General features: G+C 38.7%; 3 protein-coding genes across 4 annotated transcripts; 1 reads left to right on the top strand and 2 right to left on the bottom strand.

Annotated features, from left to right (window-relative positions):
* Nucleotides 1-1,660: 1,660 nt before the first annotated feature.
* Nucleotides 1,661-6,794, bottom strand: dnase2b (deoxyribonuclease II beta; the record flags this gene model as incomplete). The annotated part of the gene is made up of 6 exons (XM_083939595.1): nucleotides 1,661-2,469; nucleotides 3,045-3,242; nucleotides 4,217-4,378; nucleotides 4,971-5,049; nucleotides 6,290-6,464; nucleotides 6,685-6,794. 6 exons carry the CDS (start codon nucleotides 6,792-6,794, stop codon nucleotides 2,135-2,137), a joined length of 1,059 nt encoding a protein of 352 aa, XP_083795721.1. The 3' UTR covers nucleotides 1,661-2,134.
* A 1,315-nt stretch (nucleotides 6,795-8,109) lies between these two features.
* On the top strand, nucleotides 8,110-12,469 carry uox (urate oxidase). Its single transcript, XM_083911370.1, has 8 exons — nucleotides 8,110-8,220; nucleotides 8,971-9,183; nucleotides 10,203-10,319; nucleotides 10,974-11,052; nucleotides 11,494-11,680; nucleotides 11,780-11,903; nucleotides 12,107-12,190; nucleotides 12,276-12,469. The coding sequence occupies exons 1-8, from the start codon at nucleotides 8,200-8,202 to the stop codon at nucleotides 12,348-12,350; spliced, it is 900 nt and encodes a 299-aa protein (XP_083767496.1). The 5' UTR covers nucleotides 8,110-8,199; the 3' UTR covers nucleotides 12,351-12,469.
* Nucleotides 12,470-13,411: 942 nt separating this feature from the next.
* On the bottom strand, nucleotides 13,412-17,861 carry samd13 (sterile alpha motif domain containing 13). Of its 2 annotated transcripts, XM_083940097.1 has the most exons (6): nucleotides 17,687-17,861; nucleotides 17,243-17,353; nucleotides 15,143-15,223; nucleotides 14,608-14,650; nucleotides 14,375-14,486; nucleotides 13,412-14,285 (listed from the first exon to the last, which is right to left on the bottom strand). In XM_083940097.1, the coding sequence occupies exons 3-6, from the start codon at nucleotides 15,162-15,164 to the stop codon at nucleotides 14,142-14,144; spliced, it is 321 nt and encodes a 106-aa protein (XP_083796223.1). In that variant the 5' UTR covers nucleotides 15,165-15,223; nucleotides 17,243-17,353; nucleotides 17,687-17,861; the 3' UTR covers nucleotides 13,412-14,141. The 2 variants fall into 2 exon arrangements, with proteins under 2 accessions (XP_083796223.1, XP_083796222.1); XM_083940096.1 differs by lacking the exon at nucleotides 15,143-15,223.
* Nucleotides 17,862-18,116: the final 255 nt, after the last annotated feature.

Below are 18,116 nucleotides of genomic sequence, written 5' to 3'. Positions count from 1 at the left end.
GTAGAAGTAAAAAGTAGCATAAAATGGAATTACTCAAATACACGTACCTCAAAAGTGTACTTAGCACAGTACACAGAGTAAATGTACTTAGTTACTTTCCACCACTGGAATTTAATATAAAGATTGTTAAATTTATAATAAAGGTTTCTGCAGTAATGTGTTTTGTTCGCTGACTCTGACTGACAATGTCTTTATGAAAAGGTGGTTCCCCCTTCAGAAGCTTTACTTCCTTCACATTGTACACATGATGAGGGAAGTCCGTGCTGCAGTTGGAAGGCAGAGCGGGAGACTTCATCTTTCCCCAGCTCTTGACATGCAGATCGTGCTCCAAATAGTTCACAATGAGGCCAGAGATCTTTAATAATAATAATAAAGGTCTACAATAACAACTGACATTGTATCAGGAAATTTGGAATCTCTCTCAGAGGGTCTACTAACACATTTTAGATTAGATGCTAATCTACCCTCTCATACTTGATACATACATACGTATCAACCCTGTGGCAGAACTCTTGGTCTGTTTTAGAAAAAAAAAAGAAAGTGCATTAAAGAGCAGTGTATGTACGTTCATAATCCACAGAGAAAATAAATATGATTCTACCAGTCTGACCACAAGGTGACACTGTTTACCCAAAACACTTGATACTAAAAACATTCAAAGTGCATCTTCACAACTATCCAGACACGAGGCTGGCAAATGCCACCTCCACCTGGGTAAAATATGACTAAACATTCAATAGATTGTTCAGGAAAGTTAAGCAAGCAGCCTTTTATTTATTTTACAGAAGCACAACGACAGTCTGATTTGCAGCTGGCACTTGGAAAGGTCCACGGGAGAAGTTGTGGGTCAAGGGACTTGACTCAACATTCATTTTGGAACTTCATGCCTAACCTGACTTCACCAGATGGATTTATTCACATAATTCGCATTTGCTCTGCATATCCATCTGGGAACTCTCGCTTGAAGATCTTTTGGGAAGGGGCGAAAATACTGGTTGCTGACTGGATAAACCATCTATCTATCACCAACATACGGGCCAAATCAACCAATCAGCTCAACAAAGCGTATCACGTGCTAACAGCATAGAGACAAAGCTCAGAAAGTAAACCACATGTTGGTAAAGGATATTTGCCTTTTGTGTGTTGTGAATTTACGGATAAAAGGCACAATTTCAGGTGCCCGGTCCACATTCCAACAGAAGGATCCAAGAGAAAAAACGTCGGTGAGCGGCTTGCTCGCTAGCAGTGCTCATCTCATCCGTGGAGGCCGGCATGTTGTTAACACTGAAGAGTCGCTTCTCGTTGCGTCACACTTAAATCAACCTCAAAACCAACGCTGATTGGTCCGGTTGCTTTGCTAACTTCTCCAAATTTTCTCCACTGCATGTTACTTCATGCCATCCCTGTCCCTGATCTTTTAAAGTTTGAACATATTTATAATTAGCAGTATCTTATTTAGATTTGCTTTAAGTTCCTCAGAAAAACATAAAAAGTAAAGAAAGAAAGGTTCTTACATAAACACAGGAAAGTTATGTGATAAAAATGAATATTTTTGAATAAATGTGGGTCATTGATGACACTGGCAACTTGATCTTCATCATCACTTTCTAAGCTCAACCAAAGTCTTCATTTCTAAATGTAATAACACTTTTCCATTGGTTTCACACATTTTTCACACCCTATTTCAAAACATTTAACAAAGATCTCATAGAAAGACACAGCACTCTATTGGATTATCTTTGTTAAACAAAAGGGAAACAGCTATTCACAGATGATTTATATGAATCATAATAAAGAATCTCTAATTCACCTGTGTAAAACTTTGCCGCACAATTCTTCAATCAGCAATCAGCCAAGAACAAAAGGGCTAATTGAAAAGAGTATTTTAACTATTTTTCTGTTTTGTAGAGTAGCATTTTCATATGAAGTGGAACACAGAAACACAAGGCAAACAAGTTCAATTTCGAACACCTATTTCCTGAAAATGATGGCTAATCGGATACCTGTGGCTGTCTGATGGTTGCATGCCAACTCACTTAACTCTAACAGGATCCCATTTAGTCCCTAAATTTGAAACCGATTCAAACCATGTCATGTGAGACTAATCCAGTCCCAATCATCCTTTCTCTCTTGTTCAACAGCCAATGTACCAGTCCACCACCTGCCTGAAAGCCTCATAAATCAAGGGGTTGAAGATGCAGACCAGCCCCCCACCACGCCTCGTTTGGGCCCTCTCCCTGTTTAGATCCCCCAAGCAGGTCACCTGGTCCTCATAGGCCCATGACACACACCACTTTGAGTGGTCGTTGTGGGACTGGAACGGGACTGATCCGGGAAACCGAATCCTCTTGATATTCATGGCGTGTTTGGGCAGGGAGCAGTTGGAGGGCAGCTCGTGACCTTGTGTCTGCCAGGACTCCACCAGCAGGTCAGCATCCAGAGCCTGAGCCACCCAGCCTGTGTAGATGTCTGAGTGAACACCACTGAGGGGGTTAGTTCAGTTGAATTATGATGAAATATGACATAAAAAAGCATATAGTATATATAGGTAAGCTCACTTAGTAGTATGTACCACAATGGCTTAAATGTTTTAAAGAATATTTTCAATATTATGTTGTTTATACTGCATTTTCTGACTTTTTAGACAGTAAATCTATGTAAAGCAAATGCAAACTTTTTGGATGCAAAAGATTGTAGTAAATATGAGAGGGAAAATATGACTGCTCACAGCTGACTGCAAATGCTGGGAGCAGAGAGCTATTTTGAAGGCCTTGGGTGGGGTGTACTCACAGACATCATGGTTCTGAGATAAAAGTGTATCTGAACTTGATAATGAGTGACTGTGGCAGACAAGTGAAATGTGCAAACAAGGCAGCAGCAGAGGGATGGTTTTGCAAAACTGTCAAGTTGTGTAAAACGTTTACAACTGCAGTTTTGCTGTGAGACTCTGCAGGAAATGTTAGAGGTTGCGTAACTCTATCATCTCCAAATGCCCAAAGAGTAAAATAATATGAATGATCAACGGCACATGAGGAATAGCTTACCATCAACAAAGTGTTCAGATTTGACAAAACTGACAAACTTCTCCCCTTGCATTGAGAAAAGCTGCTCCACCCTCTTATCTGAGGCCAGCGGGGGTTTGGAGCCTTTGCATAACTGGGCCAATTGCGGCAGGTCGGCCAAGAAGGCAGCAGGTACAGAGCAGTTATAGAAACGTGGGTAAAGGTACACCAGCTGCTCTGCTGGAGAGGGAGAAGAGTGCATCACAAAGAAGAAAAGGAATAAGAGATGCTGTATGTTAGAAAACTAAAGAGTGCACCATAGGATGTATTAAAATAAAACAGACGGAGTCCCCACACCTTTTTACAGTTTTTCTTGATTGCTAAGACTAATAAGCTTAATGAAACTAGCGTCAACTTGATGTGCATCATCACTTTGTAAGAACATATTTTTTGTAGTTTTCTTTGGTTGCTCGTATGTTTATTTTTGTTTTCAGTATTAAGCATTCCTGAGTTTAAAAGGTATGGAAACAAGACTCAAGATCAAAACATACAAAGAGAGTTTATGGCTGTTGTGGTCCAGGCCAAAATAATGACAAGGTAAAATCTGATGCAGTACAATAAAAAAAGTTGCTTTTTTAAAATTGAGGTGAAATTCCTTATTTGTTATTTGGTGAAGAAAGGATGTAAAATAAAATCTGTACCATAATGAATGTCTGAATTAGTCTAGTCTAAGTGCTTAGTGTATGTCTTATGACAAATTAAAATACCCTGAAAAATAACTTACGTCTGATATGGTTATTCCATACCCAACACAGTTACCTTGTTTTTAAAATAATCTCCATATAGCACTATATATACTCCTTCTACCTCATTGAAAAATCAGTAGTTTATGAATTTGCAAATGTTTCTTTCCTTTCAGAAATGAACTGCAGTAAAGGAGATGTCTCCTACTTTACTTTGAGTGTATGTGCTGGAGGTCAAGTTTCTATACTGTTGCATATTGGATCAAAATATATGAGTGGCTTTTTTAAATTATATCAGTAGATCCTCAAAAAATAACTGCAGATTTTTATTTGGGGCAATATCTGTGTGTACTGAAGCCGCTGATTGATGATGAGTCACTGCGTAAACATTTTCTTGTTTTCGGCAAATACAGAATTTTGTAATTTGAACTCTGCAAGTAAGGACCTATTGCATCATGAGTGTTGGCTCACCTATTCGGAGGAACTGTTCGTAGTGGTAGGTCACGCAGAGGGCAGTCTGGCCATTGACTTTGCCAGAGGAGGGGTAAAGGTAGCCTCTCTCAGGGAACGAGGGAAAGTGGGGAATGCTGTGCGAAAGCCAGAAACCTTGAGAGCGATCAAATAGCAGCACCCCTGCAGGATGCAAACAAACATCAGTTAAAGCATGTATACAACATCTCACACACACATGTTCAGTAGCATGCATGCTTGAAAACATTTCTGTCAAAGTCACATCAGTGCAGTCGATAATCCAGGGTCAACAACAGATATCAGACAGATGCTCTTTGCCCGTTTCCTCCCCTTGACATCTAAAACCATATTGATCTTCTTTTTTTTGTTGTTGCAAAACCATTAGCTACGCAAAGCTTGAATAGCAACCTGGAAATGCATCATTCATTAATTATTATCATAGACACAAAAATGTGCACTGGTCCCACAGGCAGGGCTGGGTATTGTTAAAAAAAAAAAGTAGATACCATGACTTTGACAAGCATGCTGCATGCTTATTGTGTCATGGACACTGATGCGGTTTACTCCTTATTGAATGACAAGGCATTTTTCAAAACATGATACTATACGGTAGAAACATTTTAGTCAGCCCCTAATAGTAGTTTTGGTGGCCAGCCCTACCTGCAGGTATAGAGTATTATCTTGTCATACCGTTATGATTCATCCCACTGAAATCAACTAGTGAAAACACACAAAGCTTCATAATGCACTGTACCTTTAGTATGTCCGTATCCTTGGGTGTAATTAAGGATCGGGGGTCCATCATTGTAGAGTGCATAGACTGAACTATTAGACTGAGAGAAATACTCATTTTAAGCGTACAGTATGTGTAGAAGTTCACTTTTCAGGTACTTTCTATAAACAGCCCCTTTTGATTTCTTTATGGAAAAGTCAGACATTTTTGGGCAACATTAATTGATTTCTTGTCGAGAGTGAAAAGAGATCAAATCCTCATATCCTTCCAGTAAATATAAATAAGGCAACAGCCAGCAGATGGTTAGCTTAGTTTTAACAGTAAATATGAGGAAACAGCCCAGACAGCAACTTATCTAAGTTTAGCTTAGCATAAAGACTGGAAGCAGTTCTGTATCTCACTGAAGGTAACTAATTCCTTATACTAGTGACCAGACTTCTGGAACTTATTGGTCCTGGCCAAGAAATAGTTTGCCATATATCCCTTTGCATTTTTTGTCATGGTGATCATGCAGGATAAAACGAATATAACATATTCATTTGATTTTAACTTTAAAGGTCCTGGTAGGTGGATTTTGGTGCAAAGCCAGATTAGCCATTTCCAGTCTTTATGCTAAACCAAGCTAACCAGCTGCTGACTGGAATGTAGCTTCATATTTACTCGACAGACATAAGAGGTTAACCAATCTCCTGGTCTAACCCTTTATATAACTATTGCTTTATATAACTATTGCTTTATCAAAGGTAACCCTTTCTTTGCTTCTTTTTAGTTGTTTGTTTTTTAACTTTATCTTGATTAGCCAACTCTCCTGATGCCAAATAGAAATCAATCTCCTGACACTGCAATGTGCAATTATATCAGAATCCGAATATGATTGTTTGGTGTGTACAATAAATATATTAAGAGGGAATAAAAACAAAAGTAAAGCCCCGCAACAGTCAAACATATAGCCTACATATTGAATAGAAATATTGAAATTTAAAAAAGAAAATTAAAACAAATATAAAAGATACTATAAGAAATATGTATGTACAATCTAACTGTTTTATGATAAGGAAAGAAAGGAAAGAAAGCTGTTCAGTTTTCTGAAGGATCTGCCAAAATGAATGCAACACAAAGTCAACGGCATAAGGAAGGACTGTGTTATTTACTTTATCTGGCTGGGGAAGCTTGTTTAATGTCCAGCATCAGCTAAGTTCCCCATAGGAAACAAAAAAGTATCTACTATGCAAGCGTATCAGCTCTGTTCAGTCTGTTTAAAATCACAAGTGTCTCTATCTTCCTATACATAGAAATCAGTGTGTACAAAAGCCACTTGAAAAGCAGGGACATAATATCACCTTGTAGGCTTTCCCCTCGTAAAGCTGGTTAAGTGTGTTCCCTATGGATCCTTGACTGGTGTTAATCATGAATTTACTTATCTGCCAGCTCCATACTGAGGAGTCCAGGTACATGTAGTCCACCCCACTGCCGACCTCACCAATCTTATACCTGGGCAGTTTGTAGATGATAAACCTGTAGTGTAAGGAGATAGAAACAGATTTTCTTTAGTATTTACTAAACAGGACATGATGGAGATTTTTTAAAATAATAACTGAATAGATTTGTATATTGATTTCATGCCCGTATGTATTAAAACACAGTCCCAACAATGTCTGCTAACCCTTCAAAAGTGGAAATGTCAAGCACCATAAACTTTGTGGTGTAATTCAGTGGTGTTTTCATGTCAACTCACCAATCAACAGGCTCACCAGCTTCATTTTTACAGGAAATGTCAGTACTATACACTGTGCAACACAAAAACATGATAATAATCTGTAAGCAAGTACTCAAGTATGTGGCCATCCTGAGTGACTCCTGCAGCTGAAGTGAACAAAAAAGGGAATTTCAAATCTTTTTTGGGGTTGTGTGCGTCATAAGTGAGTAACTTTGAATACTGTACAGATACAAAACAGGAAGTCATAAGATCTGATCACATGACGGGGACTTCTGAATGGAAAGTGAGAATTTCTAGGAGCGATATTAAATGCAATGTTTGGAGGCTTTCAATGGCTCTTAATCTGTGTGATTACCTTGAATCTACACACTGTACCTTTACTCCTCCAGTGATAGTTTGTTTTGTTTTTCTCAGCATTGTTCTTCACATTCAAAGTATTGAACCTGTTCACTCCTGGGAGCTTCTCAGTACAACCACAGTCCTCTTTTATGAGCAATGGGGCTGCCGATCACTGGAGCGGAACTATCTGGTCAAAGAACATCACATTTTCTCGGTTAACGTATCATGGACCTATACTAAACCAGTACCATTGGCTTACTTACAGCTAAACAAGGTAGACAATCTAGCTAGCAAGAAAGACAATGCAACCTCACCTGTGCCAATATAAACTCAGACACTTTTTGCCACACATTAAGCTTAATTCCATTATTTTTTCACAATCAGGCAATCCAGCGATTCAATGACTGTCATTAACCTGACTGACTGGAACTATGATAAAGTGTGTTGAACATAAGAGATAAAACTGATAAAGTGATAAAACAACAGGCAGGTCAGAATATAACGCACCATCTGTGTTTATTACAAATCTGAACGCCTACTACTTTTCTTTTTATTTATTTGGTGTGTATATATTCTCCCTCTATGTTTGTTCTGCTTGTCTTGTTTTTTGTGTGCAAAATGTGTCACTCTGTGTGAAATTGTCAGTTGTTAATAAAAAGACAATATACAAAGTAATTAAAGTGCGTTCCCTCACGAGTGTGTACAATTGCATACCTGAAAGAGTGTGCACGCACACACACACACACACACACACACACACACACACACACACACACACACACACACACACACACACACACACACGAACACACACACACACACACACACACACACACACACACACACACACATGCGCGCACGCACACACACACACACACACACACACACACACACACACACACACACATGCGCGCACGCACACACACACACACACACACACACACACACACACACACACACACACAAACACACACACACACACACACACACACACACACACACACACACACACACACACACCTTTCTCTCTCTCTAACAGGTAAAACAAGTTCTTCTGACATGATTTCCAATAGCCAAAAAAAAAAATACATGAGTTGCACCACCCTCTCTACAAAATCCACCTCCATTGGTAGAGACACCTTTGCTGGAGAAACTGACGACAGACAGGCAGCAGGTAAAGGAAAGGAAGACACCATGGCAGCTGTTGCAGATCAGGTGACTATTCATTTTGTTTTTATTTTATGATTTAAAAAAAAAAAGTTCTAAAACACAGAACAAGCTTTTTGCTATTAGACGATACGATTATATGATTCAGCACTGGAGTTGTCTCATTTTTGGGGTGAATGACCACAGGACCAAATGTGGTTTGCTGAACAAACCAGTGTTGTCTCATGAAAATAAATAACCATATCTAAATCCTATACTACTGTCAAACCCTGAAGGTGTAAACGTGCAGTAAAGTATATTTTTTCCGTCAGTGCAGATTGATTTATTGATTTCAAATTTCTGATCAGATGATCACATCGAGACTGCTGTTGCTGATCCTCTTGGAAAAATCTGACAATATAAATGTGGATATTTTTAATTTCACTTACATCAAACACTATTAATAAATTAAAATGTCATATATTTTAATTTTGCGATATCATATTGCCACCTTAGTGATACATTAGTCCCACATTAAATGTTAGCACATGTAACACACTCAGATGTATCAGTTAAACATAACAAATAAAGCTTAATGATAAAAGGTGCTGAACAAATACCACAGGGCATGGCACGCAGGTGGACTCAGACTACAAAATGACTGAAGACAAAACTTTAAAGAGGAAAAAGAGAATGCAAAACAATCCATACTGTACAACAGAAGTAGTCAGTGCAAAGTTTGGCACGTATGGCACAAAACACCTTTTTACATCACTGGAAACTGCGACATGTCAGTAATGTGTCCCTTTGTGTGCGCAGAATGTGGAGTTTGTGCGAACAGGCTACGGCAAGAACACAGTGAAGGTGCTGGTCATCAGGAGAGAGGGTGGCCACCACTACATCATCGAGCTGAGCGCCGACGTGGAGCTCACACTCAAAACACGCAAGGATTATATAAGTGGAGACAACTCAGACATCATCCCAACCGACACCATCAAGAACACCGTCCATGCTCTGGCCAAGCTCAAGGGGGTAGGTCACCAGCCTCTAGATCGTACACTACACCTCATCACAACACATAACAATCTCTATATCCATAGGAAGTAATAGAGGGAAGTTAGGACCAGAAGAGCAACTGTATTAAATACCTGAAGGTTGGCTCTGTGATTGAGTTTTGATCAATTTTATAAGAAGACTGTGATGTTACTTGTGATCATGTTTTCGGCTCAGTTTGTCTGTTTGTCAGCATGATTAAAGAAAAAGGACAGACCCATTTTTCATGAAATTTTGTGGCAGGGTGTAGCATGGGTCAAGGAAGAACCCATTAAATTTTGGAGCAAATTATATTTACTTTCGTTAACACTGCGAGATAGGGTATTTTTTGCTGTATTCATGTGGTGTCAGAATAATCAGAAAAATGAGTCGCCATCTGGGAAAATTCACACTGCATTGACACTATGAGACAGGACATGCCTTTGCAGTGGTCGACTTCAAGTTATCAACATGTTTTTCTGTCACTGTTATGTTGCATGCTTATAAACAAAAACTAAAAAACACCCTGATTCTGGATTTTGAATAGGGAAAGTCTTAGCATATAGAGTATCAAAATGTTGTTTCGCTCAGACTACGGTGTACAGACAGATAAAGAATAATAATAAAAACCCTGTAATGATAAGTATATTTTAAAACAGAATAGTACCAACAGAAATGAAAAGATGTGCAGGTAATATGCTATCCACTGGATGAGTAATTAGCAGCAGTACAAAGTGCTGGCGTGTGTGTGTGCGTGCGTATAACTTGTATATGTCTTTAATGCACATTTTAAAGGTTTAAAGGGTTTGCGCATATCTTTGTGTGCTCATGGACACAAGTGGGTGCAGCTCAAAAACACACTGATAAATATAAAATGAACAAACCCTGTTGGATTGCTGGCCAGTTAGGACTTTTGCTTTAGTCTGCACTTCCTTTATGTTTCTATTCAAGACTTTTTAAAGATGATTTTACTCACAGCCTGTCACTCACTGCTTTTTATGCTTCATTTATTTGTTCAGGTAAAGACCATTGAGCAGTTTTCCCTGGATATCTGTCTTCATTTCCTGACTTCTTTCAACCATGTGCTGAAGGCCAAAGTTCACATGGAGGAGGCTCCATGGAGAAGGTTGGAGAAGGTAAAACACAGAGTTCAATGATCAGTCCTGGGTACAAGACTTTTTGATGGCAGACATTTTACTTGTCATGATGAGAAAAACACAAGTGGAAACAAACTATATTAATGAGCCTTTTCACACCCAGCATCACTGATGGGTGATTGGAAATGAAATGCAGCCATCGTGAGACAAGCTAGCCGATTGAGGCAGCCGTAGACCATCAACTCTGAACTGTGTCCTACATGGTTAAATTACAGTTTTTGTTATAGGGGTCTGTTGGTTTTGACAAGAGAGATGTAACAGCGTCAATTCCCCCCTCATAAACTTAAACAGGGCTATCTGACGGAAAGGTAAACTGGTGAAATTATGCCACATATAGTGTACAATTAAAGCAATACTCATTTTAATTTTTAGACAGGCTTTTTAGTGGCAAAAATACATTTAGCTGCTGCCACCGTCCCCAGCAGCAAATTACTTAACTTCCGTGCCTGTCCTCCTGTCCAAACTGGGGGCTTGCGGGCCGCCATCTACTGTAGGTAATACATTAACTATGGATTAGTACCTCATACAACCCCACTTAAAAAAATCAGAACTATCCCTTTAAGTATGATTCAAGTACCCCTTAACTTCAAATAAATTCCTGATTTACAGCCAGTTTGTCTTTTGTTTTCTCAGAATGGGGTAGAGCATGCTCATGCATTCATCTACAGCCCAGAAGCTTGTCGTTTCTGTGACGTTGAACAGAATCTCAATGGTAAGCAAAACCACATGCACACACATACAGTCAATGTAGTTGAAAATGCTTCAACTTGTATGCTTCTGTTGAAAACATGATTGTACTTGAAGTAGGTGTTCAGCATTTGAGCAGGGCACATACCTTTTTGGCTTTATTATGTAATAACTAATAATGTCATTGGATGCCAGGGTTTCTCATCTGTGTCCAGTTGTAACTCTTGAGGCGTGTTAATTAAATCCTCTGTAGTTTGGATGTGGAGTAGATACTGTTAACTGAGGGATCTAAAACTATATTTAGCCCTTGGAATTGCTGCATATCACTGATGCTGCTGATAACATGCTTGAAATGGGCTCCATTTTATATTTTAGAGTCCAGTATGACGCTTACATGTGTTTGTTCTGTGCTACTATGCAAACTTTTCAAATTTCTGAATATGTACTTACTGCCTATGTGCCCCAGGCCTCCCTGTGGTTCACAGTGGGGTGAAGAACATGAAGGTGCTGAAAACCACCCAGTCTGCTTTTGAGGGTTTCCACCGAGACCGCTTCACTACTCTGCAAGAGGCCAAGGACAGGTGTTTCTGCACCTCTGTCTACGCTCGGTGGCGCTACAACAGGACTCAGGACTTGGACTTTGATGCTACATGGTAATTATCTATTAAAAGAAGTGTGAGGAGAACACTGCATTCATTATGTATATATCGTATTCTGTAGTTGTAATGATCATTACATCGCTACTCTTGTAGGAAGTGTGTGAAAGAGACGATCATTGAGAAGTTTGCTGGGCCCTACGATCGTGGAGTGTTCTCTCCATCTGTGCAGAAGACCCTTTATGAAACACAAGTTCTGGTACTGGATAGACTTCATGAGGTAAGTCCACATCTTAGATCATAAGATTTAACCTCCAAGTAAAATTTATTGTAGGCTTACAGTAACAAGAAAATAAAACAAAAATGTAACAATACGTATAGGGACCAACTTGTAAGGCAAACATGTCCTTGAATCCTTGAGGACGCAGTATTGTTTGTATAACATCCAATTAAACAATCTCAACAAAGTATTCTGTATTTTAGGTTGATGAAATAGAGATGGTCATGCCCAACCAGCATTACTTCACAATAGACATGACAAAATTCGGCCTCACCAACAAAGACGAAGTAAGTTCCGTTATTATAACTATTATTTCCAAGTGATTTAGTCATAAAATGATTTGATGACTGGCGTGTTTTTTACCCCTCACAGGTTCTTCTGGCCTTGGATAACCCTTCAGGCAACATCACAGGAACAGTGCGCAGGAAACAGCTAGCCAAGTTGTGAAGGAACCTATACATCCAGGGAATACTGCTGCTGTAATCTACACATCAATCAGAAGAAGCTATTCAATAGAAAAGTCAATCTAGCATCATGTCAACTTAATAAAGTTCTGAGAACAAAAACAACCTCACTGCCTTGCAGTTGTATGCCTTCACCAACCAGACACACACACTGAAGGAAACAGAGTTGGGGAAAACGTGGATATTTCACACACATTTTTAAGCAGGCAGCACAGAAGATCTGTAGACCTTTTCAATGGAATTCCATTGCTAGGCAACAGCCTTGGTCCTTGTTAACTTCCTGTGAGCAAATGTCATTCACATTCACTGCAAGAGGAAATAAGCTTGGACACATTTAGAATGTTTATGTTCACATCTTTGAAAAGGTCTATAGAATCCCCACAGTGCTGTGGAGTAACGGTCCGGCTACACGACTAATCTGGGGGTATCTTTTTCTGGGATAGAGCTTGTTTGTATTTCTTTAAACCATAACAATCGTTAAAGAACAATCACAATCATCTTGGGTGGTGTTTAGTCAATATTCAACTTGCAAAATAGATAGCAGAGAGAGCAGAACAGGCCAGACATGTCAGGCGTTATCCCAGAGCTGTACATCCTGTGAGCCAGAATACCAATTCAGCATCCAACTTATTATATCCCTTTCTGTTCTTGAGGTTTACATTTAAAAAAATGGACTGAAAAGCGTTCGCGCAGATCATTATTTTATCCTGTTACACATTTGTTTGGAATGTTGTCATAATGAGCGTAGGAATTATTGACTTATGGCCAGTGACCTTGACGTTTAACCTCCAAAGTTGAATCCATACATCCAGGAGTCCAAGTGGACATTTGTGCCAAATTCATTCAATTTGAAGAGAAGGCAAGATAAATCAAGTCAAGATGTTCTTGAGATATCGCGTTCACAAGAATGGGATGGACAGATGGACAACCCAATAACATGATGCCTCCGACCACGGCTGTTGCCGGCACTTTGATATTATAAAATCTAGAAATTCATTAACTAATATTGTTCTTTTGTGAGAAAAGAGCACCATTTATTGCAAATCTTTGATTCAGATACTCAAACTCCAGTGTTATGTTGCACATATACATTGGTCATACACACTTCACTACAGTCTTTGCAATATTTCCGAAAGCACCACAGGTCAGAACATAATCATAATATATACACAAATATTTTCAAACCCAGAGCCTGGGGCCAAGATAATGTAGGTGTGCAGGGACAAAGAGGCTCCTTGTGTCTGGGAAAAAAAAATGCTTCATTGTTACATGCTAAGGACGTTTCAGGGAGTCAGCTGCACAGTTTAGGGCATAAAAAGTGAATTTAGGGCGAAACGGGATGCACTAGGATCATTTTCTGCATGTATCAAAGTGTCCAGATACAACAACATACAGTTTTCAACTATATATCATCTTATATACAAAAACTTTTTTTAAACCAACATGGGTTAATTCACTTCTACACAGACATACATCCACACAAACAACATACCTGCAAAGTATTCACCCCCAAATTTCCTTCTTTTAAATTAAACACACAAAAAATAAAAAACATATCTGAAGCAGCAGAAATAAGAATGGCCGTAGGGGTAAACTGCTGAGTGGACTCCATGTGCAACTCATTTTTGGGGTATTCACTTATAAAAACAAACAGAATTCAAATCCTGTTAAGGTGCCACTTTGGCCAGAGGAGTCTTTGTGAAGTGACAGCTAACCGGGGGTCTTCCTGACACAATGATTGTCGCTAGGGTGGATGTTGGGACTGCCTAAGGTGCTACGAGGCATTGCTCTTCAGGTGTTGAGTTTGCAGCGGCTTCACATGATACTCATAGATTTTCAGAGCAGGACCGAGCTTTATCGACAGCCCCGTCAGGACGTCGTTACGCGTCATCAAGAGCAGGGACTTGCCATCGATTTCCTGTCAAGTGGAGAGAGAAATATTTGACCGACATCCCAGTATTGTTTTCTCGATGTGACGGGAATTTTGAGCAGGAAGAGCACTCCAACCTGATCCTGGAAAGCCGTGGCTTGCTCCTCGAACCCTGATGCTTTGAAGTAACTGACGACGTCAGCGACCCCCCAGTTGGCAGGGTCCGGCAGCTGGCCGTTCTCCACTGGGCTGTGGGGTCACAGCAAGTGCATTCATCTTAATGTGTCTGCAAACTTAACTGTAACAGCTGTTTAACACATTATTTCAAATCTTTAAATAAACAATGTCCTACACTAATTGTAAACAATACCTTTTGGTGTCAACAGAGCCATTTGCCTTGTCTTCCATGCCGGCTGGAAAAAGAAAAAAAAGGAGAATAAATAAATACAACAATAATCATCAAATCAAAGTCCACTTAGTAGCTTTTTTTTTAAACTTTCAAGTTGACAATTCAGCAAACTACCTGTTGATAAAGATTGTGAAATGTGGTTCAAAGCTCCGGAAAAGTGAGTAAGTGGGCCTTTGCTTAAAGGTTGAATATGTAGAATCTTTATTTAAAGCTATATTAATAATAATATACCTAATTAATATTTAATAATAATATACACCAATGGGGCGTTGTGAGGGGTACAGAATGAAAATATTGCTTTTCCATAAAAAAATATAGATTTAAAATGTTTTTTGATCAGGTTTGACAATGACTTTCTGTCATATACTGTTTACATTGTAACAGCCAATAGCTGCCGGCCTTGCGGGTTGCCAGGGTTGTCTGTTGTTTGGCGCAGCTACTGTCGGCTGGCTCTGAGTGAACTGGAGTTTCAGTTGACAGCTTTCTTTGTGCAAACCTGAGTCTCTCCATCTCTCCATCTGCCTTCAGCCTCAATGTCACTGCTGTGGAAGCTGCTGGTCTGCTCACACCCACCAGGCTACAGAAACAAGGAATCATTTTGAGTTGAGAGCTAGCTAATCGATTACACACCACTCAAAAGAAACAATTCCAGCTGAAGACTGGCTAATGTTAAATACTGTTGTTAAATTAACTGATCAGTCGAAATAAGTTGTTACCCTGTATGATTTATCACTTAACATGGTGCTGGCTGATCGCTTGACACACTCGCAACAAACCTGACAACCCGACTGCTGGCATTATCTTTTGTTGTTGTACGACCTTGAGACACTAGATGTTGGTATTCTGCTCATTCGCCATATTCAACCATTAGGATTAAATGTCAAACTATTTACAACTTTTCATGTTCACTGTATATTTTGCAGCTGCTTGTTACAGTTGTAATTTGAAACTTTGTCACACTGAGAGTAAAATGCTCAAATCAAGATCGATTCAAATTAAAATAATTAGTTTTCCATTAGCTTGTGCATCATTTTATACACATATTTTATCCTGCCATTCATATTTGATATCTGTAGAGCTTCTCCTGCTTCTTGTAGCTTCTCAAAAATTAGGATTTGCAGCTTTCCCATTTTAAGTCATTGTAAATTGATCTAAATTGTTCTAAATCTTTGAGTTTCGGACAGTTGGTCTGACAAAACATGTCACTGTGGGCATTTTTCAATATCTAATGTTTAAAAGACTGAATGATTAAGCAAAGAAAAATAATTCTTACAATTTTCAATGATGAAAATAATTGTTAGTTGCAGCCTTATAACAACGTAAATTATCTGGTCTCAATATTCCCCATTATACCTTAAATAACTAAATGAACAGGTAAAACATTTGGGCATGGAATACTCTGTATATGACGAAGTGGCTTGGTCCAGAGTAAAATATTCAAATTCCAGATCATTTTTGTTTGAATACATGTCATTTAAGTGTTGTGCATGATTTTACACACTGTGATTCAGACTGTCATTTTTGGTATCTTTAAAAAAACGTGTACATTAATTTGGATTTTGAGATGTAACGTGAGGTTCTTAATTGTAAAGGTACTTTATTGTAAAAAAGCAAGATTTCCATATCTTTTTTGTTATGAAGGAGGAGTTGCTATAGAAATATTGTGAAAGTATCAAAACGCTCAATCCACAGAGAAAGGCACACCGCCAGGACTTCCATATGATTGTGATGTAGTGCTGCTACGGTGTTGTCAAGACATTCCCACTTAAATGAAGCGTTTCAGACAGAGAAAAAATAATGTATTTTTTTGGACATCAATGAATGTTAACATGTTCTAGTACCAACCCAATATACAATTATATCATACGTTATATTAACGTACCCAAATCACAGGTGTTATATTAAGACCCCTCCTTTTTCACTGGACACTAACTTGCACACTACTACCTGCACTGGTCATACAAATACAGTCACTTATATTTCATGTATATAATTCAATGCCATATGTTTAGTGTTGCTTGTGTTCATGTTTATATTTATGTAGGCACTGTCAAATCAAGTCAAATTCCTTGCAATGAAAATTGTCTGGCAATAAACCTGATTCTGATCCTGAATTATGACCGCTGTAGCAGCTACAAGATAAGTTCATGATGAAGCTACTAAATGGTCTGAGGGTTACAGCAGACATTAAACCTGACTTATAAGCCTCTTGACAACACCAGCTGCTGTCGTTACTTGTCCACAGAACCCATGCAATGTCTGTCTGTCTGTCTGTCTCTAGCTCGCTCAAGACAGACGGCCGTCCTCCATAAAGTAGGTCTGTTTGACATTCCTGCCTGTTAAAAGGCAGGTTTTTGTTGCCACTGTGTGCACAAGATAGCCAGATAAATACTGTATATAAATATTATAATAATTAACTAACTTGCTGTTGCTCATGGAGGAATTGTTGGGTTTCTGCAAATCAGAAACAAGTCAGTCTGGTCAACACCTACTCTTTATTTTAAGTGTATTGAGATAACTTTCGTTATGATTTGGCACTATAAATACAATTGAAATGAGTCAAGTTAAAGCACTAAATTAGCCACAATGTGCTTACAATCTGTAAGGTTGCAGTAATTTTTCATCAGATGTCTTCTCTGGGAGAACTCAGTGGGTCGGCAGCTCAAACACCATCATTGTTTCGTCTGTCATCCAGCGGCTGTCCTCGCTGGAATAACAGTAAAACAGTACAGTTATTAAAATGGTAAAAATATTTATAACCAAAAGAAAAAAACAAACGCTAACATCAATAACCGACAGCAGGGGAGAGATGCAGAGTGAAAACGACGATCCGAAACTCACGTCGTCAGCTGGATTAAAAATAACGTTAACGTTACATAACAACATCAAACTGCCTTAATTTAAAAAAAAACAAAGTTAAAAAAGCGCTATTCGTTAAGCTAAATGACGGCAGCTCACATTTAATCGCTGCCTCTTTGCATTAAGCTAACAGGGATAGTTAGCTGGGTTTGCTAATACAACATTTAACAGTTAACGTTACCTTATTTTAGATGAGTCCTGCTTGACAACAACAGTTTTGTCCAAGCTATACACGTATTTTTATTAAAAAAAAAGTTTTATAGTGACTGAGATATTTCACAAATTGACAAACGTCGATATTCATTGGATAAAAATCAAGATATAATCAAGGCAACTAGCCCCTCTGCATCGGTTTAGCCTCCTTCGCCCACATGACAGCAGAGGATCATGGGAAGTGAAGTTTTCCTTTAAAGTGTAGTAACGATCAACCACCTGCTAAAGTAGCCTACAAGTTTGATTTTTTAATGATTTCACTTGCTTGTTTCTCTTTTATCTGAATGTAATATCTAAATGTAGTTTTGTTTCTTTCTAATGCCTTTACTGTTTTATGTAAACAAATTTGAATTACCTTGTTGAAAGGTGTTTAAAATAAACTTGCCTTGCCTATTATC

The sequence above is a fragment of the Echiichthys vipera genome, assembly GCF_963691815.1.
Source record: "Echiichthys vipera genome assembly, chromosome: 3".
Lineage (NCBI taxonomy): Eukaryota > Metazoa > Chordata > Actinopteri > Perciformes > Trachinidae > Echiichthys > Echiichthys vipera.
Note: the sequence above shows the minus strand (reverse complement) of the source record. Positions and strands in the feature narration are given on the sequence as shown.

Excerpts from the sequence above, each read along its gene's own strand:
- uox (XM_083911370.1), top strand. The coding sequence starts at position 8,200 with ATGGCAGCTGTTGCAGATCAG. Across the intron at positions 9,184-10,202 it reads CTCTGGCCAAGCTCAAGGGG|GTAAAGACCATTGAGCAGTT; the intron begins GTAGGTCACCAG and ends TTATTTGTTCAG. Across the intron at positions 12,191-12,275 it reads GCCTCACCAACAAAGACGAA|GTTCTTCTGGCCTTGGATAA; the intron begins GTAAGTTCCGTT and ends TACCCCTCACAG.
- samd13 (XM_083940096.1), bottom strand. The coding sequence starts at position 17,270 with ATGAAAAATTACTGCAACCTTACAGATT. Across the intron at positions 14,651-17,242 it reads TTACTGCAACCTTACAGATT|CCGGCATGGAAGACAAGGCA; the intron begins GTAAGCACATTG and ends TTCTTTTTCCAG. Across the intron at positions 14,286-14,374 it reads CCACGGCTTTCCAGGATCAG|GAAATCGATGGCAAGTCCCT; the intron begins GTTGGAGTGCTC and ends TCCACTTGACAG.